This window comes from Euleptes europaea, chromosome 1 (assembly GCF_029931775.1).
Source record: "Euleptes europaea isolate rEulEur1 chromosome 1, rEulEur1.hap1, whole genome shotgun sequence".
In the NCBI taxonomy this organism is placed as follows: domain Eukaryota; kingdom Metazoa; phylum Chordata; class Lepidosauria; order Squamata; family Sphaerodactylidae; genus Euleptes; species Euleptes europaea.
The window spans coordinates 92,106,420-92,132,111 of NC_079312.1; the positions used below are offsets into that span (position 1 = coordinate 92,106,420).

At 43.3% G+C, this 25,692-nt stretch overlaps 1 protein-coding gene across 2 annotated transcripts; it reads right to left on the bottom strand.

Moving 5' to 3' along the window:
* SLC25A48 (solute carrier family 25 member 48) lies at positions 1 to 25,692 on the bottom strand. Of its 2 annotated transcripts, XM_056863720.1 has the most exons (7): positions 25,440 to 25,692; positions 20,446 to 20,489; positions 13,040 to 13,111; positions 8,362 to 8,614; positions 4,405 to 4,662; positions 1,607 to 1,740; positions 1 to 120 (listed from the first exon to the last, which is right to left on the bottom strand). In XM_056863720.1, the coding sequence occupies exons 1-7, from the start codon at positions 25,483 to 25,485 to the stop codon at positions 1 to 3; spliced, it is 927 nt and encodes a 308-aa protein (XP_056719698.1). In that variant the 5' UTR covers positions 25,486 to 25,692. The 2 variants fall into 2 exon arrangements, with proteins under 2 accessions (XP_056719698.1, XP_056719706.1); XM_056863728.1 differs by lacking the exons at positions 20,446 to 20,489; positions 25,440 to 25,692 and adding an exon at positions 16,293 to 16,383.

A 25,692-nucleotide genomic window follows, 5' to 3' on the forward strand; every position in this document is an offset into this window, starting at 1 on the left:
TCAAGGATTTGTTTCCGCTTGGTCTCTTAGGGCTTTGAGTGAAAGTTCATATCCAAGGAACATGGCAGCACTCATTGGGAATCCACGCACTGCATTCACCGTGAGCCCCCTAAAAAAGACCTGTTCGGAACAAGGTAGACAAGGTTACTCCAAAAGGGCCCGTCATTTTTCTTTATTTTTTAAACAGAAAACACTATTCTAAATCAAAATGGAAATGGGAATGCTGAATGTGAACCTGCTGTGGAAGTGTTAAAAACCAAAGAGTTTGTGCAGAATGCTTTTCTAGTTCCCTGCACTGCTAGTCAAGCTCTCTCTCCTTGACTTAAACTGTATTTTTCAAAAGTTTTTTTTTTAATAAGCAGCCAAGAAGCCTCTGCAGAGGTGGCGGGGCTCTGCTGCTCCTGGCTACCGCAGATCCATTCCCCCCCTTTCAGGATTGCAATCTGTCAGCTCGTTCCTGAGCCTTGCAGTGGCTGGGGACGGTGTGGCCAAGGCGCCACCGCGGCACTTCCAAAGAGGTTTCCCAGCCGCTGCGTGACTGAAACAAGCCTTTTTAAAAAGTCACAAGAAATAACCCTAAGGAGGCAATTTAAATTAACTGTGATGTGAATGACTGGGCAATTCAACTGATGGAGAAACTCTAGTGGTCATTCCTACACAGAAATGTAAACCTTTTAGAAATGTTGATGCCATGGGGTTAGTAAGGGTGCCAACCTCGAGGTGATACCTAGAGATCTCTCAGAATTACAACTGATCGGTGGTCTGGAGATTACAATGATCAGCTCCCCTGGAGGAAATGGTAGCTCCAGAGGGCTCACTGATTAAGATTTTTTTCCTTGCTTTAAATACATAATCATCTGACCCTAGGGCTGTTATCCTGATTGCTTTACTCAGAAGAATGTTCCACTGAAACAAATGGGACTTACTGCCAAATGACTGTGTTTCAGAATAATGGAGCAAACTTCCCTACATATACTAATAGCAAAAGAAGAGCCCTTCTGGATCACCCCAAGGTTTTCATCCAGTCCAGCATCTTATTTCAAACAGTGGCCATAATCTCCAGAAATCCCATAATAGGGGGTGAAGGTGACAATCTTCCTTAGTTGCTTTTTCTTTAGCATCTAGTATTAAAATGTATAATGCCTCTGAATAAGGAAGTTTCATTTAGCTATCTAGAACAGAGAAGTATCTTTCATGATCGGTTCTTGTAGGCTATCCGGGCTGTGTGACCGTGGTCTTGGTATTTTCTGTCCTTCAGTGTTACTCCTCTGAAGATGCCTGCCACAGCTGCTGGCGAAAAGTCAGGAAAGAAAATACCAAGACCACGGTCACACAGCCGGGATAGCCTACCTGAACCGATGAACTCTGACCGTGAAAGCCTTCAACAATATCTTCCATGAATTTCTCCAATCCTCTCTCAAAGCTATCTAAGCCAGTGGCCATCACTAGAACTTATGGCAATGAATCAATTTTTCCTTTATAAATAAGATTAAATTTGCTATTTAAAATTATAAACGTACATCTGTAACTATGTCAATTAGCCAGCATGCAATTTATTACCAAATTAATTCCTAATATCAAGATGATATCATTTGGTACTGTTTACCTTTAGACCATCATTATGATAACTTTGGGAGATACAATCAATGACTCCTTTGTATTTCTTGAAATAAACCCCATCTGCTTGAAGACGACTCTTCACAACATCCATAGGAGTAGCAGTTCCCCAAGATATTGCTCCTAAGAATGTGAAGGAAAGTGTTAAACAATGTACACAATAAAAAATTTGAAATGCATGCTTAATGGTATAAATCTTAAGGGATAAAGGTTAAAACAGTATAATAAAAATCTGTTATAACTGAAGGTAATATGAATTATTCTATTCAGTTCAATAGATTTAAATTTGAAATTATTTATTTATTTGATTTTTTTTAGTTGCTGCTCCCCCCGAGGGTCTCACGGTGACTTAGAACACTTACGCAGCAGCATCATAATTCAGTTAAAAATCAACAAAGATAATACATATAAAATATTAAGATACATAACATAACTCAGCACCAACCCACTATCAAACCAGCCCAGAACATCCGGTTATGCTCCAAAAACCAAATTAAACAATTCGGCCTTACAAACCCTGCAGAGACTAAGCAAGTCCTGCAGGGCACAGGTGTCATCGGAGAATGCATTCCACAGGGAAGGGGCCATAACTAGGGTTGCCAGGTCCCTCTTTGCTACCGGCGGGAGGTTTTTGGGGTGGAGCCTGAGAAGGAAGGTAGGGTTTGGGGAGGGGAGGGACTTTAATGCTATAGAGTTCAATTGCCAAAGTGGCCATTTTCTCCAGGTGGACTGATCTCTATTGGCTGGAGATCAGTTGAAAGAGCAGTAGATCTCCTGCTACTACCTGGCAGTTGGCAACCCTAGCCATAACTGAGAAAGCCCTTCCCCTGGTAACAGCTAATGGAATTATCCTGGGGATGGGCATTTGCAAGAGGCCTTGAGTGGATTACCAAAGGGGGCATGTGGGTTGTAATGGGAGAGGCGATCCCATAGGTATGAGAGTCCCAGACCGTCAAGGGCTTTAAAAGTTAACACTAACACCTTGAGTTGGATCCAGAAGCGAATTAGTAGCCAGTACAGCTGCCGCAAAACTGGGGTAATATATGCTGATCATGGTGTTCCGGTCAGCAACATAGCAGCTGCATTCTGAACCACTTGCAGTTTCCGAAGCATTTTCAAGGGTAGCCCTACGTACAGCAAATTGCAGTAGTCCAATCTGGAGGTGACTGTTGCTGGCTACTTATCCAGCAGGAGGAAGAGCTGCGTATCATTAGCATATTGATGGCACCCAACTCCAAACCTCTTGACAATGTCAGCAAGAGGGTACACACACAACAACAACAACAACAACAACAACATCAGAGAGAGGGTCAAGCCCTGTGGGACCCCATAATTCAGGTCAAGTCAGGAAGACTTATCTTGCCCAACAGCAACATATGCTTCCTGGAAAAAAGTAGATAAGGGACACAGCAGATTTAGACAATAGGTAATTTGCAGGGTTGCCAACCTCCAGGTGGGGCCTGGAGATCTCCTGGAATTACAACTGATCTCCAGACAACATATCAGTTTCCCTGGAGAAAATGGGTGCTTTACAGAGTGGACTTTATGGCATTGTACCCTGCTGAAGTCCCTCCCCTCCCCAAATCTCACTCTCCCCAGGCTCTGCCCCAAATTCTCGAGGTATTTCTTTACCCTGAGTTGGCAACCCTAGTTACTCCTTTACACTCTGTCTGTAAGCTCTCCCCAACCCTTTTGTCACAAGATAAGCCAATTCCACTAACACTGAATGTGTTTCTTGCCTTTCCATCCAAGTTGTGCACCCTCATCACAGCTTGGATGGAAAGGCAAGAAACACATTCAGTGTTAGTGGAATTGGCTTATCTGTGTGACAAAAGGAGCTACTTTTTAGAAAACATAAATGTCATTAATACGGTTGCCAACCTCCAGGTAGTAGCTGGAGATCTCCCGCTATTACAATTGATCTCCAGCCGATATAGATCAGTTCACCTGGAGAAAATGGCAGCTTTGGCCATTGGACTCTATGGCATTGACGTCCCTCCCCAAGCCCTGTCCTTCTCAGGCTCTGCCCCAAAATTCTCCAGGCATTTCCAGATCCGGAGCTGGTAATTCTATTCATCAATAACTTCAAACCATACCGTTGTGTTACAAGTACATGCAGAGCAGCAGACAAGTCAAGCAGGTGAGACCAGCCATGCACTACTATCAAGTCACAAACATATAATATAGTTAAGGAATTAATAATTTAGAAGACGTTCTGGTGGTCATTGACCTAGTTTACAAACAGGGAACACTGAATCGGAGACTAGTCCTAAGTAGACTGTGCAACTTTGCTGCAGAAAACTGAAAGTACATGCTAAACAGATAATTCAAAAATATGACTGAAACTACATTAAGTCAAGTCATCCTAGGGTTGCTCGGCTATATTAGAAATTTCAGCTATCCATTCTTCTGCCACCACCTACTATTCAAGCTCAGTGGGTTGAACAGTTGCCTCCTGCTGGACTATGGTTGCCAACCTCCAGGTGGTGGCTGGAGATTTCCTAGGATTACAACTATTCTCCAGGTAACAGAGATCAGTTCCCCTGGAGAAAATGGCTCCTTTGGAAGGTGGGCTCTATGGCATTATACCCCACTGAAATCCCTCCCTCCCCAAACCCCACCCTCCTCAGGCTCCACCCCATAAATCTTAAGGTACTTCCCAACACAGAGCTGGTAACCCTAGGCTGAACTCTGCTGATTTTACTGATGGGGTGAACTAAAGTGAGGACAACTAGCCCCCTCCTCTGCCCTATTAATCTCAGTGATAAAGAAAATAAATGTTCATACCTGCAATACCACCAGCTATCCACACAGAAAAGGGGCTAGGAGATAGGCATCCATCTGGGGTGATCCATCCACAGAGAAATGTGTACGGAATAAAGTAGAGGCAATATCCAGGAATGTCCCTCAGAATCATAGCACTAGAACCTCGATAGAGTCCAGCTAAACCATCCTGCCGAAGAATTGTGGCAACACAGTGAACTGGGCCTCTGTAGGCAGTCTGTATGGAAATGCCAGTGACTCTGTGTTTCAGGTTTAAGTTAGCTGCAGAAGCAAATACAAATGACATTTGTAAAATGCCTTAGAATTCCTCAGAATTATTATTATTCATAATACATGTTCCCAAAGCAGTTATATATATACTGTGTACAGTAATAAAGCCATTTCACAAACAATAACCAAACAATAAAATCTAAAACAAAATACAAAAACAAACCAAATCAACAAGGGTTTTCTCTCTTCAGCTGTTCCAGAAATAATGCAGCAGTAAACACCGGCATTTCAACATCTGCACTAGTTACCTATGTGCCTCTGAGCCCAGTTCAGCATGCTGGTTCATACCTTTCAAGCCCTTCACATTGTGAGAGCCTCATACCTAATGGACCACATCTTCTAGGGTTGCCAGCCTCCAAGTGGTGGCTGTTTACAACTGATCTCCAGGCGACAGAGCTTAGTTCCCCTGGCGAAAATGGCCACTTTGTAAGGTGGACTCTATAGCATTATACCCCCTCCCCAAACCCTGCCCTCCTCAGGCTCCACCCCCAAAATCTCCAGGTATTTCCCAACCTGGAGCTGGCAACCCTAGCATTTTCAGATATACTTCCTTACACTAATGATGGGCTGCTATGATTCTTTTGGCTGTTTTAGAAATATTGTAGGTATTGATGGAATTTTTGTGTTGAATTTATTGTTATTTCAACCTAATGTTGTATTTGTAAGATGCCTTAACTCTCTGGACTATTGGATATATCTGTGGGACCAGGAATGCCTGCACTTCTGAAGATTCAACCAACACAGCAGTGGCTGGATGGTGAACAGCTACAAAACAGGGAGTAATGGAGGTTTCCTGGAAAGTAGCAGCACAGCTGCTGTGGCAACAATCCAAGGTGGTATTGAAGAGAGCAAAGATGCTTGGTGTATCAGAGTATTGCCAGGGAAATGGCCAAGATACAGTAGAAATGTAGACCCAAAGCAGCTTACAACATTCTCCTCTCCTCTATTTTATCCTCACTACAACCCTGTGAGGTAAGTTAGGCTGAGAGAGTGTGACTGGCCCAAGGTCACCCAGCAAGCTTCTATGGCACAAGTGAGGATTTGAACCTTAGTCTCCCAGAGTCTAGTCCAGGTAGATCTAAGAACGCTAAGATGCCAGCTCGGCACTGGCAACCAGTGGGAGGTTTAGATGGGCAGGGGTATGCAAATATGCATTGTTCCAATGCTGCAATGTCAGTTCCAGTGCAAGGGACATCATCACTTCAGCATGATGCTCTCGAGCATCACCCTGAAATGATGACATCACTTCCAGGGTTGCACACAGCAGGGAGATCCCCTGCTATTACAAATTATCTCCAGCCAATAGAGATCAGTTCACCTGGAGAAAATGGCCGCTTTTGGCAACTGGACTCTATGGCATTCAAGTCCCTCCCCAAACCCCGCCCTCCTCAGGCTCCATCCCAAAAACCTCCCGTCGGTGGCAAAGAGGGACCTAGCACCCACTTGATGCAAAGCAGGGTCCACCAGCTTGCAGTGGTGGCAGCTCCTGCCTGCCCATCTCACTCAAAGCTAGGACCACCAGCTCATGGTAGCTCCCATCTTTCTTGTGTGGGGCCACCTTCATGAGGTGAGTCTTGCCTCATTCAGGGCTGGGGTAGGCCGGGTGGGGAGGCTCACCCCACAAGACCATCAGCCCAATATGCCCCTCCTCTGATAGAACACTGAGGGCACAACTAGATAATATAGTGTCCCCACAGCCATTTTACCTCAGGATTTTCTATAGCTTTAAAAATTGTGTTGGCCTGATCCTGCTCAGAGCTGTGGTACAGGGGGAAGAAAGGCTCCCGTGGGGCTCAAAAAGAGAGAAGGAAAAATCCCTAATGCTGAATGATCACATAATGTAATTTACAATCCACCTTTAAAGAGAGCTTTTTGTAATAGAAAAAAAATAACCATTCATGCTATTTAGGTTTCTTTAGCCATGCCAATGCTAAGGTCTTTCATTTCTTATCTGTTCTCTTACTATAACTAATAAAATAATGCTACGGCAAATTTTTTCATGATTATATATTTTAATTTTCTTCCACTCAAAGTACTGAGTAAATTTCCATTGATATAGCATGCATCTGCTCTTACAATATTGCTTCTATTCTCTGCATTCTCTCCCCACCCCCTGCATAACTTGAGGTCAAGGCAGGTGTTTACATGAACAGTATTTGCCTATTGATGTAGCACAGTGTTTACTCAACACAGAAGCATCTTTAAAGCTGATTTTGGCCTTTGCTAAATTAGAATTCTGGTACAGTTCATTCCTCGAACCTTGGGAACACACAGTACAGTAAAATATTTTGCTGCTCTTCTTCAGGTCTGTATAACCTCCTGAAGCAGCGTCAGACTATGTTCTAACTAAATCAACCGTTCTTCTCTCCCTCATACTGCAATTAACTCTACAAATTGAAAGAGGACTAGTGTTCACCGATCTCCATATGGACAACTAATAGATCTTCTCATTTAATTCTCTTGGGTTTTGCCTTCTCTCTAATACACAACTCTAGAAATACCATGGGCTACAGTGATGTTTGTTTTTGCCTTCACGTTATTGCATGAAATTTTTGTACCGCAGGCTCTCTGGAATTTATTGAGATATATTCAGACCCAAGATGCTATGCTGAAGAGGCACACTAGTTGAAATGGAACTGGTGAGTGGTACAGTCAGTCACTCAATTGGAAGGGGAAATTTCCTCTTAGCCAGAATTCTCCTTAAAATATAAAATTTGAAGTGTTGAGGTGATAATGGATATTCTGCAGGCATCTAGATAGGTAGCAGCAGCAGCAGCAGGGCTGCCTTTTTCAGCTTTGGCTGATTCCTCAACTGCACCCCCTGTTGGAAAATGTCACCATCCATGCCTTGGCAACTTTTAAATGAGACTACTCTGTGCTGTATGCGGAGCTGTCCCTAAACATAAGCTGAACACAGCAGCTAGCAGGAACAATGCAGATAGAATTCTGTCTGGTGAGAGCAAGTGTTAACATGCTATACCAATACTGAAGTCATTCCTTTTCACTTTGGTGGCCAGGTTGAAGGTGTTGGCATTGGACTTTTAAGCCTTAAATTGCCTGGACCCAGTCTACATCAGAGCGTGTCTACTGCCCTATAGATCTCCTTCACTCATTGCAATAATCCTGAGAGGACTTGCTGAAGGTTCCATCTTGCGATGAAACCAGGCTAAACTCTACACATCACAGGGCCTTCTCCATTGTTGCCCCAGAACACTGACATTCATTGTCCCAGAAATTTATTTTGCCCCATTCCCCACAGGCATTCTGCCAAGGAGATAAAATTGGATTTCATTGCTGCTGTTGTTTTATACTGTTTTTAACTGACCAACAGAACTTTAAAGTTATTTACGATTTAATTATTGTTATATTTTTGTTTAAATTGCTTTATTATGGGGGAATTTATGTCATATACCACTTCAGAATTCTTGAAAAATGGGAAACAAAAGTAACAAATAAATAAATTGTAATAGTGACCTTTATTGAATTTTTTTTTAAAGTTGTAAGTGGGATATTTAGAGGCAATGTCTCTATTTTATTGAGTAATTTTGCACACTATATAAGTATGTGCTATGAGTCACATTTTATTACAACTATTGCTGCATCTTTGTAAAACATATTAATATATATAATAGGTTAGTCACACAAACAAAGAATATGGAAAAATATTTTTTTAAAACTTTGGGTACTTACCTTCAAGAAAAGTTTGGGTCTGCATCTGTAGCCGTATCTTTACCAGATCAACTGGGCCACCAATTCCTACTGACACAGTCCCTGCTGCCATGCTTGCTAACGCTAAGTCCATAAGAGCTGGCGAACTGTTAGAATTCCCATAGCGATGCCGGCAAATGAACCTTTGGATATTGCTGAAGACACCAAATACCACTGAGTTGTAGACAGCGATGCTAACAAGTGGGAATGACATTCCCTTGAAGAATCCAGCAGCCTACAAATGAAATGAGACAGATGTCTAATAGACTTGATTGCTCTTAAGAAATAAATGAAACCTCAGCATCACTAGAACACTGGCCTATTCATTCAGATATCTAACTCTACATATCCTTTTTAAAGTACACTCTTGCCCAATAAAATACATGAACAGATTCTGTAGCAAAGTGGCTTTTCAGTCTTTTATTAATAGAATGAGTAAATGTATAGCTCAATTAAATTGTAGTTTTGAACTTTAAAAACAAACAGGAACACACAATTTCATCTAGTTTGGCACCAGGCAAATTTTAATTTGCTCTCTCTTAAAAATATATATTGACTATCAGACGTTTTCCCAACATGCATGATATATCTAGAAGTTACTGTTCCCTATAGATGGTAAAAGGTAAAGGTCCCCTGTGCAAGCACCAGGTCATTCCTGACCCATGGGATGATGTCACATCCTGATGTTTACTAGGCAGACTTTGTCTATGGGGTGGTTTGCCAGTGCCTTCTCCAGTCATCTTCCCTTTACCCCCAGCAAGCTGGATACTCATTTTACCGACCTCAGAAGGATGGAAGGCTGAGTCAACCTTGAGCCGGCTACCTGAAACCAACTTCCATTGGGATCAAACTCAGGTTGTGAGCAGAGCTTAGACTGCAGTACTGCAGCTTACCACTCTGCACGACGGGGCTCCTTTCCCTGTAGATGAACTCGCCCTAATGTGCTTGTGCCCTCTTATGGATGAACATCATGTTGACTATCCCATAAGGCACTTCTGTGCTTTTCCTATTTTCCTGTTTTCCTGTATGATTACTGGTTTCTTCTTAAGTGCCACACAAGTAAGGATACCAGGCATAAGGAAATTAACATCATACCTATAACATACATACAATCAAAGCGAGGCCTTTTTAAATGCAGGGAAGCCGGACCTGAGTAAAAACCTCAGGTCCAGCCTTGAGGGAGGGCGCCCCACCAGGAGCCCGAGCCTGATTGGCTCGTTCAAACAGGCTCCCTGCCTCTCACTGGGGGGCACGCGGCCCGACCCGTGGTGTCAGGGCCAACGCCCCGATATCTGCTGCTGCCGCCCAGAACGCCGCGGAGGAGCCCAGCTCCGGCCAGAAGCCCCCGGGCTCCCTGCGCTAATGGCAGCCCACCCCCGGAGCAGGGGGGGACCGGCTTGCCCCGCAACCTCCACGGCCCAGCTCAGCAACCTTGGGCTCTTCAGTGGGGTGAGTCGGTGCATGCTATGTATCTGTATTGATCTTTAAGTAATGTAAAATCAAAATCTGTCAGACCCAATTTCACGTTCAGATTAGCTAACTTCTCTGCTTTGAAGCATTATATGATTCACCTCTAAAAACTTTTATTTTATTTTTTTAATTCTGTTTAGGCTCTCTGTATTGTTCATTGCACCATTTCTTCACCAAATTGCTTCATTGCTGGCAAGTAGGTCATTGTTCTAATTGGCATTTTAAGATTTTTAGATATGGATTAGCTGCATTATACAGACCATGGTTCTGTGGTCTTCTCTGACTGACAGAAACCCTCTGGGGCCTCAGGTCAATGTATTTCTCAACATTTACTACCTGCGTTTTTAACTGGAGATGATGGAGATGGAACCTGTGATCTTCTGCATGCCAACCTATGTATGGAAGCACATAAGAGTACTTTTGCCCAGAACATTTTTCTTCAGCCACTGTTCAACTCCAAGTCAGCCACTCAAAGAATGAGATGCTGAATAGCAGTCTTTCTACACTGCGATCTTTCCACACAGGTTATTTGCCCTGGATTTTGATGCCATTGGGAAGCACAGTTTCCTTACATCATTGTGATCAATGTGTGCACCTCATGTAGTTTCCCCAGTTTTAGTCCTATCTTTACCAAACTTGCTTTGCTGTGAAATTTTGGAAAAGTTAGCAGCACTGCCTGGAAGGCTGCCATGTTGGTAGGGAAGTTTGGATTTTCCTGGTCCTGCTCACATGGCAGCCATTTCCCCTGCTCTGTACCAGCAGTCACCATTTCCTCCCACTGCGGGGGCTTGCTTAATAATTGTCAATTGAATATTGTTATATTGTTATAACGATATGCCAATCTATATATCAGGCTGGCTGAATTCCCTGCTTTCCTGTTTTTAAGGAGGTCTCTGAATCCTTTTGTTTCAGGAGGAGGAAATGCATTCACAATGAAAATAATAGTCAAGAATGAAAGCTGGAATTTTAGACAATCTGTTAATTGCTGGAATTTTAGACAATGGTTAATTGCTGATTAAAAAAACTAGAAAAGCATGGGTAGTACAGGAGTGGGTGGGTGGGATAACCACTGCTGCAGCAGGAAAAATGTGAGGAAATGTGCCATGTGGAAGTCCTGTTGCCACTGCACTATATCTGCAGCCACAGCAGCAACTGGGATATTATACGGGGAGGGGCCGTGGCTCAGTGGCAGAGCATGTGCTCGGCATGCAGAAGGTCCCAGGTGCAATCTCCGGCATCTCCAATTAAAGGGGCTAGGCAAGTAGATGATGTGAATAGACCTTTGCCTGAGACCCTGGAAAGCTGCTGCCGGTCTGAGTAGACAATACTGACTTGGATGGACCAAGGGTCAGGTTCAGCAGAAGGCAGCTTCATGCCTTCATGTGTTTATACCAGCCTGTCCTCATGTGGAAAACACCTGAGTTTATGAGTGTGATCACAGGCTCCATTCAAGAGGTAAGACTACCTCCACATGGATATGTGTCTAGCGTATATGTGAGCCAGACCACGTGGGGAAGCAAAGCAGGCATGCTGATAAACAGGATCAATTCAAAACAGAGTGGCCTATGTTACAGATACCAGAAATCTCAATAGAGGAATGAAATCCTACCTTTCAGCTTACTGGTTGTTTTACAAGAGGTTTAGATGAAAGAAAAGCTTCTTTTAAAATGCTGAGTATGGTATCTTATTCCCTAAAGGTGGACAGGATGAATAAAAAGTAAAGCATACAGTTGAGTCACAACCAACTCATGACGACCCCATGAAGTTCCACCTCATGGGGCTTTCAAGGCAAGAAATGAACAGCTGTTGTATGCCATCGCCTGCCTCTGCATAAGCAGCTCCAGAGTCTTCCTTGGTGGTCTCCATCCAAGTACTAACCAGGGTTGACTCTACTTAACAAGCCAGCTCTGATGAGATTGGGCTAGTCTGGGCAATTTAGGGCTGCTAAAACCAGGATGAATAAAATAGTTTTGAATACTGGAAATGTGATCGTATTTGTGCAGATTATGGATCTATGTGGTTGCCTTTTCCCAGAATATAAAACATGAAAAAAGTGTTATTAGGTATGTTGGGTGTACAAAAAAGGATATTATCTATTATGAAGTTATTGATTGCTGCAAAAATAGTTTATGCCAAGTTTTGGAAAAAAACTTATTCCAAGTGTAAGGAATATCTGTGGGAAATCATAAATATAAGGACTTACATGAATAAGAAAAGCTCAATATTTGTGGTGAGTTAGGTGAATTTTCTAAAAATTGGGATGAAGGTAGCATGTTACTGGAATAAGTTAAGTGGTGTGTAATTACTTAACATTATGTAAACAGAAAGTAATAATAAAAAGCGGGGAGAGAAATGCTGTGCTTCACCTATTCCCAGCATTCAAAATAAGTGGCATAGCAAGCTCTGGCACAGGTAAAACAAGAAGTAAATACAGACCCTTAGTCATTACAGATTTTGGTCTACATTGAATATCTTTATGGTTTTACACTGCTTCCAGTTCGGCAAACTCAAGATACCCCTTTTCTGGAAGGATGATGAGATTGTCAGTAAAAGATATAGCCATTTCATTTGTTCAAACAGCAGACTTTCTAGATGACTCAGACAGGGCCACATTTTTATTTCAAACAAAGGTGTTTTCTGAAAGTAATAAATGCCCAGTGCATTTCTGCTACCAGTTGCAGTCTCCCTTAGAGTGTATGTCCAGCAAAACAGGCACTTATATGATCTTAGTACATGGCAGTAGTTTTCCTGCACTCACATACATCTATGTATGTATACATCCTATATGAACTAGCTTTTAATATTTTCTGCCTTGGGTGGAAAGGAGGCAAAGAAATGTTATAAGATAGATAGACAGACAGACAGACAGACAGACAGACAGACAGGGTAGAATTGACTTGGAATGGGTAGAATTGACTTACAATTGAAGAATAATCTAAACTTTCTTCCCTTTAGGTATTCAAACAGCTTGAAATCACAGCTCTGAGAAGGTAATCTTTAAAATCCATCCAAGTTGTACTGATTTGGCAGAATCCCTAATCCAATGGAAGACTATGTACTAATTCTTTTCACAGTGCCAGGACTTGGAAGGCTAAATTCACCAAGACGTATTTCAGTTGTATCTGATTTTCAGGGTTTCTTTTTTCTTTTTCTATTTACTTGCATCTTTTAGACCAGGTGATATACTTACAGTTTCATTTCTGTACACAGTGAGGACACAGTTAAATGTGCTTCCATAGCCTTGTCCAGCTTGTAAGCGAGTCTGAAAAACAGAATAATGTAATTTAATGTTTATAATCCTAGTGTTTCATTGAACCAAAGCTTGGGATGTACAAACAATGCACACTTTTATTTGACTATAAGTCTTGCTTTGTTCCAAGCAAAAAACAAAGCAGCAGAGCAAAAAATAAATCATGCATCTATCCAGGATTTCTTTTGGACTGCCAGAGCAGATCTACCCACACAATCATAATTAAATTCTTAACTGTCAACATGTTTTGAAATGTGAAAAATAAGAATTCTCAGTGTTGATTGTCAGTATAAGGATCAGACCAACACCTCCCAGGCTTTTCAGCTAATTTGCAATTGTAACTATTAAATCCTCCAGATCATGTAGCATTTTGTTTTTAGTATTTCCAGTTCATTGTATTCAAAATATCATACTTTTATGCTTAAATAAAGTTAGTGCTCGATGACATTGCTTCATAAATTGCAGGAAAGCCCCCTTTACTGTTGTGGCATGCAGTACTACTGCACAAAGGTTGTGAATTTGGAGATTTTTTTTCTGCATACCGTTTTCCCCTGTAATAATTATATTAACAGTCCATTCCTGAGCTGAGGCATACGGGGATGGCGGGGAAGAGGAGCAGCGGCGCCTCTTCCTAAGCTGTTTTCCCAACGCTGTTAAACAACAACAAAAAAAAGCCGCTTTGAGTCTTTTTTTGTTTAACTGGGGCTTTTCGCCCCATTGAAAACAGCGAGGCTGCTCTTGCTAAATAGCAGGCGCAGCAACGCAGCTCTGGCCACTGGCGCAAGTGGGCAAAAGGGGATAGGGAGCCAACTAGCCACCGGCTCCTCCCCCCGGCCCACCCCCAGCCCGCCCCCCTGCACTTGCGTGGCCTCTCCATGCCGCTGCCGGAGCCACGGAGAGGCCGCGCTGGCGGAGGGGGGAGGCGCACTCCCATGGTGCTTGGCCACCGCTGGGACTGGCCTCGCTGCCAGTGTGAATGTGTGTAATCAAGAGTGTCAGCTGGGCATCCCTCAAGTTGGTTTCCTCGGCTACCTTATTGACGCCGACGGCATTCACCCGACCCCTGCCAAGGTACAGGCCATCCATGCTGCCCCGGCCCTCACATCCAAACCCGAACTGCAAGCATGTCTCGGCCTCCTTAATTTCTATCATGCCTTCCTGCCACACAAGGCTTCGGTAGCCGAGCCGCTCCACAGACTCCTGGACAAAGCAACCCCGTTGTCCTGGGGGCCAACACGCCAGCATGCATTCATTGCCGCCAAACATCTGCTCTCGTCATCCAGCCTCCTTGTCCATTTTAACGAACGCTTACCTGTTCTACTGACATGCAATGCTTCACCGTATGACATCAGGGCGGTCCTCAGCCACCACTTACCATCGGGCAGGGACAACCCGATAGCGTTCTATTTGCACATGTTATCGCCAGCGGAGAGAAATTATGCACAGATTGATAAAGAGGTGTTGGCCATCGTGGCGGCGGTCAAAAAGTTTCATGATTTTGTCTACGGCCGGCACTTCACCATCATCACCGACCACAAACCATTGCTTGGACTTTTTGCTCCCGACCGTCAGACGCCGCAAATTCTTTCCCCATGGGTACTGTGATGGTCGATGTTCCTGAATGCATATTCGTTTGACCTTGCCCACCGCCCCGGCTGTTCTATTGGCCATGCCAATGGCCTCAGCCGTCTCCCTGTTGCTGACAATGACCCCGACCCGGCTCCAGCCCACTATGCATTACTGATTGAGGCCCTCCCAGAACCACCGCTGCATGCCTCCGACATCGCCCTGTACTCAACTGGGTGTGGAAGGGGTAGCCGGCGGAGCGGCCGCCAGCCAAGTTTACCCTTTATGCTTCAAGACAGCATGAGCTGTCTGTACATAAAGGCTGCCTGCTCTGGGGTAACCGTGTTGTTGTACCCACCAAACTACGTCACAAGGTGATGGAGGCTCTACATATGTGCCATCTGGGCATTGTCCAGATGAAAGCTCTGGCACGCAACTATGTGTGGTGGCCTGGGATAGACGCTGCTATTGAGGAGTGGGTCTGCCGCTGCAACTCGTGTCAAGAATCATGTCCGGAAATGCCCCTGGTGCCAGTACACCACTGGGAGTCCACACACATGCTATGGTTGCGAGTACACATAGACTTCGCCGGTCCATTCCAGGGCAAGGTTTTTTTAATTGTCGTGGACTCATACTCTAAGTGGGTAGAGGTGTTGACAGTGCACTTCATGATGTTACGGGTCGTCGTAAAGTTGCGGCGGTGGGTCTTTACCACCCACAGGCTGCCAGACACGCTCGTGTCCGATAACGGATCACCTTTCACATCAGCAATAATTTGAGTTTGCTTTCAAGGGAAAAACAATTGACCAATTAACTGAGACAAATGACTGCAAAAGAACATCCCATCCTTTTCCTCTGGAGGAATTTTATATAATATATCAGAATATGTTTTCAATGGGCTTTGAAAATTAACCGCTCCTTCATATCCATGCCAAAAACAAACAAAGCTAACAAAGTACATGCAGAATTTATTCCAGTTTTTTACTTCTGAATGGGTGAAAATTAAATCAAAAGAGTTTCCATCTAAACATTAGGAAGAATTTTCTAATAGTTAGAGCGGTTCCTCAGTGGAACAGGCTTCCTCGGGAGGTGGTGAGCTCTCTTCCCCTGGAGGTTTTTAAGACAAGGTTAGATGGCCATCTGTCAGCAATGCTGATTCTGTGACCTTAGATAGTTCATGAGAGGGAGGGCATCTTGGCCATCTTCTGGGCATGGAGTAGGGGTCACTGGGTGTGTGGGGAGGAGGTAGTTGTGAAATTCCTGCATTGTGCAGGGGGTTGGACTAGATGACCTTGGAGGTCCCTTCCAATTCTATGATTGTATGAATGTTATTATCAGCTTGCTTAATTATTTGGGACTTTTAAAATAAGAAACTGTTTTTGGTATTCAAGCACACTTCAAAAGCTAGACAGAGGGCCAGGGTGAGCATCTAGAGGATATGATCGATAGGCCTTTACATCATTTTTCCTAGGGATAAACCATTGAACTATCTGGTATTAAAACTCAAAAATACCTACCAATTGTTCATGGACCATCATATTCATTTTCTCATTCCCTGAAATCAACACAGGCAGATCCCTCACTTGGCATCCTGAGCCCAGAGTTTTTGTAGAGTCAGAGAACTCACTTTGAGCATGGCTTACATGTTAGTGGGAGGAGACCTGAAGTCCTGGAACATAACCCACATTCAGTACTTTTGGCCATTCAGCTCTTTCCCCCATTCTCACTCCTTATGCCTCAGGATGCTCTTTTGATATATTTGTGAAGGGTCATCAGCAAATGCTGAATTACCCTGCTTCTGAATTCACTATTTGAAACCTCTCCCCCCCCCCCCACTCACTTGGAAAGGTAACAAAGCTGCCTAATTGCTATTCCCAAAGAAGCATTCAGATCCAAGAGCAGAGAAGGTGCCAGCTTGACAGTCGTCTTTTAAAGATGCGCGTCGCTTGTTTCTTGGCAGTGCTCACCAAATGTAGAAAACGTAGCAAAAATGTTCCCACAAGAGCCATTGTCGGCTTATAGCACGCACGACCAGCAAGGACAGCAAAGCCATCTGTTTGCCAGTACTGCAAGGCACATATTCCTTCAATACTTAACTCCAGAAAAATTCATGAACAGCACAGCAAATTATCCAAACACAAACACAATTAATGCCCTGGCACAGCTACTACAGGAAGGGGGAGCATTCAACCAAACACAGCCCTTTGCAGCTTTTTGCTTTAAAACCTTCCAAGTGCACACAATAACAATACTGTTCATGGGCACACAGAAATGATTACAGTGGATTAGCTTCCTCTAACATCCTGCCTCGGATGACATTGAGCAGCAGAGAATATACACGCTCTGCAACCGAGGCAAATCTGCCCTCGTGGCAGTCTAAGGGGTGACTTCCTCACTTAGTGGGCATCTTTCTTATCTGTGGTGAGATTTTCCTTCCTTTAAATATTCAAGTCATCCACAGATCAAAAAGGTCATTTGGAATTTAAAGCAGCTCGTTGATGATACCTTCTACATGCAAATGGTTGCTTCACTATCGAAAATGTTAATTGATGGCAAAAAGAAATAACTGTATATGAGGTTGGCTTTTTAAAGATACTACGTTGGACAGAAATACAATCTCTCGCTCTAGATTTTCTCCCTGGTTCAAATTGCTTTTGACTCAATAGGGACTGAGGTTGGTTAACTGATCCTCCCTACAGGTATTTTTTCACTAGTCAAATTCATCATACCTTGCCAATTCTCAACTGTTGCCTGTTCCATGCCCCCATTGAGTGGCTCATTTACTCTTTGATTGGGTCTTTTTAAAATCTGTGCTTTGCAATGTAACGTAACACACCTATATATCTGGAGAACTGAGCCTTCTGGCCTCTCTTTATAACAGCTCTCCCCCTCCCCCGTCCCCAAGTAATTCTTCTGTTTTCAGCCAAGGTTATAAATCTTTCTGCCAACTGAATATAATACTTTATGCATCTGCTGAAGTGAGTTTTGGCTTGTAAAAATTCATGCCAAAAGAAATTAATTGGGTTCAATCCAGTGACCCATCAGCAGAAGGTGCTGACAAATACATATCTTTCTCTTGTTCCCCTCCTCTTAGGGTTGGAATGACTTCTGGAAGGAGTACAAATGAAAGAGCCACAATCTTTGTGTCCACAGATCACCAGATCCAAACAAGTAGTCTTAAAGGTCCCACAAGACTCTTTATTATATGAGCTGCAGAAGACTAACAAGATCAGACTCCTGGAATTTGTTCTTATTTAAATGACATTCCCCCCGCCCCGACATTAACATTTAATAGATACTAAAACAGATATGGAGAGTGGGTCTTTGATGCAGGGTTTGAGAAATGTCTCTTGCATGTGAGGAAATCACCAGCGTACCATTCATTTCCTTGAAGCCCCATTTGGAAATGTGGAATACCTACCTAGCGAGGAAGGGTAGCATGGCCCTGACCTGCAAGTTTCCACCCTCAATTACAAGCCTCTAGTATCAAGTATAACAAAATGGACCATTGCAATTGAACCATATGGCACAAATGACATAAAAAGTCATACTAACTTTATTTCACTCACAAAGCATACTGACTGCTGGAGCTTACCTCTGCCCTGTATCTTCCTGTCAAGTACAGCTAGGGTTGCTAGTTTTTCACCGGTCCTCCTTCTGTGCCTTATCAGCAGTCTGACACACTGAAATTAAGCAGGTAAAGTGTGGCAATGAATGACTATAGTGTTTAATCCCTGTATGTTAGACTGTTAAAGGCACAGGAGTAGACACACAACCCTAAATTCAACTAAATGTCACTAAAAAAGGAGATAACCCTAAATAAAATTAAGTTACCATCTTTATGGACCACTCTTTCAGATGACTGGTTGTATATTCAATATGCCATATACAGCCAGCTAGAAAAAACAAGTCTTATAAAGAATCAGTGTGATAAAATGCACATTTAAACATTTGCAAGAACTACATATACTTTAAATTGTCTAGATTGTGCTCAATTTTAGAGAGACAGTTCTCAATTACTATATAAAACATCAATGTATCTAATTCTGAATGTGGCCATAGAATGGGGAGGGGCTGTGGCTCAGTGGTAGAGCATCTGCTTGGCATGCAGAAGGTCCCAGGTTCAATCCCCAGCATCTCCAGTTAAAGGGACTAGGCAGGTAGGTGATGTGAAAGACCTCTGCCTGAGACCCTGGAGAGCCGCTACCTGTCAGAGTAGGCAATACTGACTTTGATGGACCAAGGGTCTGATTCAGTAGAAGGCAGCTTCATGTGTTCAATGCAGATAAAAAAAATCACTAAATGGAGCTATGTACAGAGAAGGGGATTTTTCTGCAAACCCAGGAGACTCCCTAGGTTTGCAGGAAAATCTGCAATCCTGCAATTCCACAGGCCTCTGATCTTAGATGAAAAATATGCCAACCAACAAGATGCAAGATCACAATTGGCCTTTGGCCTTCTAAGGGAGATTTTAAAGAAACACACAGAGAGAAAGTGAGGCAGGAAGAGGATAAGGAAAGGAATGAATTGGGGGAGAAGGAAGGGGAGGAAAGATAGAGGAGCAAGGTGGGTAATGACAACACTTACAGCCATCAATAATTTGGGCATTGAAAGAGACAGAGGAGAGCTGAAGCAGAAAGTGCATACCATGCTTTCTGCTTCAAAGCCTCCTGCCACCATGCTTGTCAGCTGATGGGGGTAGTAGTGTTGGGCCAGGCTTTCTCATCCATTCTGCTCCTGTCCACTGGGTGTTGGCAGGGGCAAGAAGCTTTAAAGCAGAAAGTGTATGGGTACCCTCCTCCATTCCTTTCAACACCCAGTATTCATCCCCTATGGATACTGCAGGTTCCCCCACTTGTCATATTTATTTCTAAACTATGGCATAGAGTTGTGAATCAAAAGATCCATACAATGGGGCCAAGTACAGACAGGGATTTTTGGCACGCATGGAGGGAAAACCAAATATGTAGAACAAATAATAAAATGTTAAAAAAATATACATTGTAGAGTTTAAAAACTCTAAACTCATAGAAGCAGCATCTGCTTCTTAAAGGAAAGAATGCCACTGAGACATAGCAAGACTACATTGTGAGGTCTTGGCAATCAGCATTGCTGAGGATTGCAAGCACTGGTTACTGTCTGTACTGGGTGGTGATTGGTGGGGAGGGACTAAAGAGATACAAGACAAAAGGAAGGGAAGGTAAAACTTGAGGGGGAGAAGCAAAGAACATAAAAAAAGGAAAACTGAAGATGGAAGAAAGGAACAGAAACTATAGGTTGGTAGGTGGGGAGTGAATTGGGAAATGTTAGAGGCTGCAAGAGGCTGGGGAAGGTGAAGATGGGAAGGGGGTCAGAAAGAGTGGGTGGGAGAGAAGGAAAGGGGAGATGCTTCAGGCACTGCCAGGGGAGGTAAAGAGGAGAAACAAGAGGAAGTCATTGCAGGTCCCCCACTTGGTGTATGTGTGTGTATGTATCTGTTTACATATACACACACAGAGAGAGAGAACACATGCTAGTTTATATAGAAGCACTATCTAGAGAATAGTACATGTATATCTCATGTAGTCAGTTAAATAGGCATTTTAATCCCACTGATTCTGTATTGTTGGTTGTTTCTTCTTCTTCTGGATTTTGCTCATCATGAAGACAGAATGTTTCCCACAAGAGAAAGCTTTTATGTTATTCCTCTTTTCTGTAGCAAGGGATTATACCTTGAACATTTATACACAATGAACTGAAGCCTCAGCAAAATAAAAAACAAACAAACAAAAACTATTTACCTTTACTGTGTCCAAAGGATGTCCCACAATTACACCTGTGGCTCCTGGAGAGTAAAATAAAATGAGTTGCATGAAAGAAAGTCATCTAAAGTCACTGCATTGCTATGTACTGCAAGAAAATGTATGACTTGTCATATGCTAGTACTTTGCTTTACAAAAGTCTCTCTATCCCACCAGAATAATTACGCCAAATTGAGGAAACTTGAACTGAAGCGGGCTGCTGCACATGTACCAAGCAAAAATTGCACTTCTGTAGTATCTGAAAAAGGGAGCTTTGACTCTCAAAAGCATATATCTCAAAAATCTTGTTGGTCTGTAAGGTGCTACCGGACTTGAATCTAGCACTTCTGTGGACTTTCTAAAGCAGGGGTGGGGAACATCAGGCCCAGGGGCCATTTAAGGCCCGCAAAATCATTTGGTCTGGCCCTTTGTGGGTCCTGGCAGATCGCTAGCTCAGAAGGATCTAAGACTGGTGATCCACTCCCTCCCGCGGACAGGAATAGCCTCTGTTCAAGGCGGATGTGAGTTTGTTTTGCTGAGAAAAGGAACCTTCCCCCCCCCTTGCAGAACAGTCATTAGCTATGGAGCTGCTAGGACTGCCCAAGAAACTGTGTTAACCCTTTCCCACCTGGGCCATGGAGAAACGTATTCCCTCTGTACTACAAGTGGGCTGGGGGTGGAAGTGGCGACAATGGAGGGGTTAAAGGGGGCAGGGTCAGAATGCGTGGGGAGGCAAGTTCTTAGCCAGTGTGTCCTCATTTCATCCCTGCAGGTGGAGGTAGCAGGAGCCGGCTGTAGAATCTGGCCCCGACCATGCAGAGCAGGAGGAATTCCAGCGTGCGGCTGGACGGCTACGCCCAGCTGGTGCAACAGACCATACTGTGCCACCAGCTGGGCGAGTACGCCACCGGTTGGATGCCTGCCTGCTTGCCCATGCCGGAGGGGGGGTCATCTGGGGCAGCTACCTGCTTGGGGCTTGGTAGGCTAATTTTTAAGTTGATAATTTTGTATGGCCCACAAATGATATTATAAATGTCCAAATGGCTCTTGGCGGAAAAAAGGTTCCCCCAGTCCTAAAGAGGAGAGGAGGGATACAGGAGATGCTACTATCAGTAGGCAGAGGTGGCAAAGAACTACTCTGTGCATATCTAATCCCCACACCAAATTGCTATGGATGTTCCTTTACTGTGTTAACATTAATAACTAGGGTTACCAACCTCTAGGTACTAGGTACTAGCGTAGGGTTGCCAACCTCCTGGTACTAGCTGGAGATCTCCTGCTATTACAACTGATCTCCAGCTGATAGAGACCAGTTCACCTGGAGAAAATGACCTCTGATGTTTGAAAAGGCATGCGTAACCAACACAAAGACCTGAGGTCATTGGAGGGGTGACAGCGAGTGAAACAGCCATGCATAAAAGACCATTAATTTGTTAGTACAATGTATGCTAAATAGGTAACATGTAAGGCAAACAAACCAATCTCTTTGAACTATATGTACATGCAGTGCAAAAGGAGTTGATTTGAGTGCAATCTGATCAAGAGTTACTCCATTGTAAGCGGACAGATTCTAGTGGTCTATGGCTGGAGTAACTCTGCAAAGAACTGAACTGTTACTTTTGGTAATATGAGAAGCAGCCTGCAGCAAGCATTTGTTGCTGATACATCATTGCTGATGGTGCTTGTATGCTAAAGCTCATTGACGTTTTCTTTAGCTTTAGGTATCTTGTCACTTTGCACTTTTACCGTGTTCATTTACCACTATAGATAGCCACTAGACGTCTAGCAGGAAGCATCTGCCACATAACCTGGCACGGACTGATGGCCCTGAAACATGTGCCTATAGCAGCTATACAAAGTGTTCTGACTCTGATATGGCACAAGAACATGGATCACAGGAGAAGGAAAGTGCTGTGTCCCGTGAATATTTCATGTGGGGAAAGTTCAGAGATACTCAGAATGTCAACAGTAGAAACTTTATACCCCGTTATGAAAAACTCTGTGAACCCTAAGAAAGTTTCATAAAACTAAAACATTCTGGGTTTTTTTTATTGCATAGTAACTTCCATTGCTAAATATCATTTATTCCTAGAAGTGGTAGAGTTTTGATTCAGATATATGGCTTTTTTTTAAATCAGGTTTCTTGGATTTAATCATAATTCCATCTTTTCGTTTAGAAGATGAAATGTATGGATTCTGGTATCACTGAAATGAGAGCTGGCCTAGGATATTCTGGCACCTAAAGCAGAAAATCCAAATGCTACCCACCCTTCCAGCAATAATGATATTATATTCTGGACTATAGAAGCCCAGCATCCTCCTATCTGTCCTAGGTATTGGTAAGATAAATTAAAGAGTACTGCAAGTAGGGTGATTTCAGTGCTCTGAAGAACAGTGTTTTGGGGAAAATAATCTGGGGGGGGGGCATAACCTGTGGGCCTTGCAGTCTGTCATGCAGCTGGGTATAAATTGGGTCTGTTCTTTCCAAACATGTTTTCTAATAATGTACAAGTGCTGCATGGTCAAGGGCAATATGGTAGTGGGAAGAGCTATGCTTTAATGAGAAGGGTTGGGAGATGAGGTGATTTTAATTTAATTAATGGGAGTCAAGGTGTCTTGCATCATCAAAACCAAGTAAAATTTCCTTTAATAAAAATTCAGTACAAATTACAGAAGACAGCAAGCTGTTTTACCTGACCATAATAGCTGACCTCCACAAGCTACTAAAAGCACATGAGAAAAGCTTTGCCTCTGAAATCTCTGAGGCCCTCATCACACTTTTGGGAAGCCATTCCAACAAATGGAGCGGCCTTGGGGGGCACATATTCTAGGGTTGCCAGCTCTGGGGTGGCCACACAAAACAGACAAATAATGAGTACAATGACATCGGGTAGAAATGAGTCACCACCCAATCCCTTTGCTATTCTGTAGTACTAAGATGTGAGTTTTACCTCAGGGAGATCCTCATGTATTTAATCAAGTATCATCACATCCATATCTAAAGTATGTGTACATGTGAACGTGAGGGGGTCTGTGCCAGAAATGCACTTCTATTATCTCCATTGGACAAATGGATTGGTCTCTGTGTGAGAGAATCAATGGACACAAATCTGCCACAAGAGATCCCAACATTCAGAAATGGGGGGGGGGATTTAATCTCCCTGGACACACTGCAGAACATACGGCCTGCCACTACAACAATTTCTGAAATCATCTAGGCTCAGCCCAAAGGAGAACAGAACAACAGTCAAACAGGAATCATTGTATTCGTATAAAATCAAGTAAACATCAGCCAGAAATCTAGTAATGTGAAAGACAGACTAGAGAAGTGTGTCTGATTAGGGTTGCCAACCTCCAGGTGGTGGCAAGAGATCTCCTGCTATTACAACTGATCTCCAGCCGATAGACATCAGTTCGCCTGGAGAAAATGGCCGCTTTGGCATTCAAGTCCCTCCCCAAACCCCACCCTCCTCAGGCTCTGCCCCAAAAACCTCCCGCCGGTGGTGAAGAGGGACATGGCAACCCTATATATGATACTGCTGACTGGTCAACATCCCTGTCATTTACCATAACTCCTAAGTCACTCTCCCCCTTCCCCTACAAGCCAAACAACCAGGCACCATAACAGCAGCTAGATGCAATTTTTCTTAATATGACTGTCAATCAAGGCTCCCCGAGAATCAATGAGACAGAGAGCACAGATTTCTCTGCATCTTTAAAAGGCAAATGCCAGGGCCATGTGAGAAGGGAAAAAGCAGTTTAATCCGATTCCTCTGGTAAAGTTTTGCCTGTTGAACCCCACCACCAGGTCTTCCTATTAGCTTTGGAAGAAGAAGAAGAAAGATGGGTATTTGCCTTTGTTTTCCTTCCAAGGGAACTAGGACACAGCAGGGAGGAAGACAGCTTCAGCAAGTGAAAATGTGCAGGGGGTGGTTTAATCTAAACCTCCTCCCCCCCCGGCAGCCCTCAATCAAATTGTGTGGATGTGCACAACTGAAATTTACTTTAAAAAAACCATTTACAGATCTCCCAGTGACCCATCTTTTTGGACCCTAAGAAGAAGGTGAGTGGCTCTGCTTCAAACTTCAAGAAAACCTATGCCCTTTAAAAAAAATAAGAAACCAGTTCATTTTCCTCACTCTTCTTTTGTTTAATCCCTATGTTGGCAAGAACCAGACAAGTGCAGAGGTTCAGGCAGGAGTTAGTGAATGAAAGTAACTATTTGTGTAAATGCTGCTTCAGTGAGAATAGAAAAATAACAACAATTTTTAAAAACCACCTGAAGAGGCTAACAGTGGCAAAAACTTGATATACAGTACAATTCTAAGAAGAGTTACACCACTGAGCGCAATGGGCTTAGAAGGGGGCAACTCTATTTAGGATTATACGGATAGTAATTGGAATCCTTCAAAAGGGAAGAGGGGGGAAATAGGCTGTTTGCCCTTACACAGGCATAGATTGTAAAACGGGTTGAAATGGTGGCATTTATCCACATTTTCTTATCTCTGTTTTCAGTCAGATCCAGAGTTCATGAAGGGTGTAAATGAAGAATCCTTTCTGATTGGCCGATGGCTGGTCCCAGCTGTTTAAACACCGGGATCCTTTTCTGATCCTAATTTCACTTAGGAAAGCTTATTGAATTGTGATTATGTTGACATTTGCGTAAAATTATGAGAATCTGTGCAATTTTCATTCACACTCATAAATGATTCCTGAAGTAGTTGATATCTATAGTTATGGTACCTTTCATATCCAAAGGACTGTACAGGTATAACAAGCTGGTACAGTGTCAGGGGATTCAATTGCTGCTTAATTCAGAAGCACCTTTTGCCTAAATGGGACATACTACACAAGTCACTCACAATAAGTGAGAAATGCATAGAATTTCATGTGTGCCATCAGTTAAGATCCATTATTAAGTATTTTGCTAAATAGGTACCCCTTCTATATTAAGTCTTTGCTGCCTTTTCAGCTATCCCGGAAGGGTCACTTACCTCCTACCCATCCAGCTACAAAATCATCCAACTGAAGGCTGCCCATATTATTATTTTTTAATCAGTCCTGGTCAATTTTATTCTCGGGGCAGTTCACTTTCAGCTCCTTCAGCAGCAAGCAAGCAACAGAAGAGAATCTGATTATCTCTCTCTTTCAGTCTGTTTTTTTCCACATCCCACAGTGTCCTAGAGTGACTGCATAGCAGTAGTTTGTTTCTTTGACAACTTTCAGCAGCTTCAAAACTGAAACAAC

Coding starts and splice junctions, on each gene's coding strand:
- SLC25A48 (XM_056863720.1), bottom strand. CDS start 25,485: ATGGGCAGCCTTCAGTTGGATGATTTTGTAGCTGGATGGGTAGGAG. Junction 13,112..20,445: donor ATCCTTTGGACACAGTAAAG/GTAAATAGTTTT, acceptor TCTGTTTTTCAG/ACTCGCTTACAAGCTGGACA. Junction 1,741..4,404: donor GATAGCTGGTGGTATTGCAG/GTATGAACATTT, acceptor TCACATTCTTAG/GAGCAATATCTTGGGGAACT.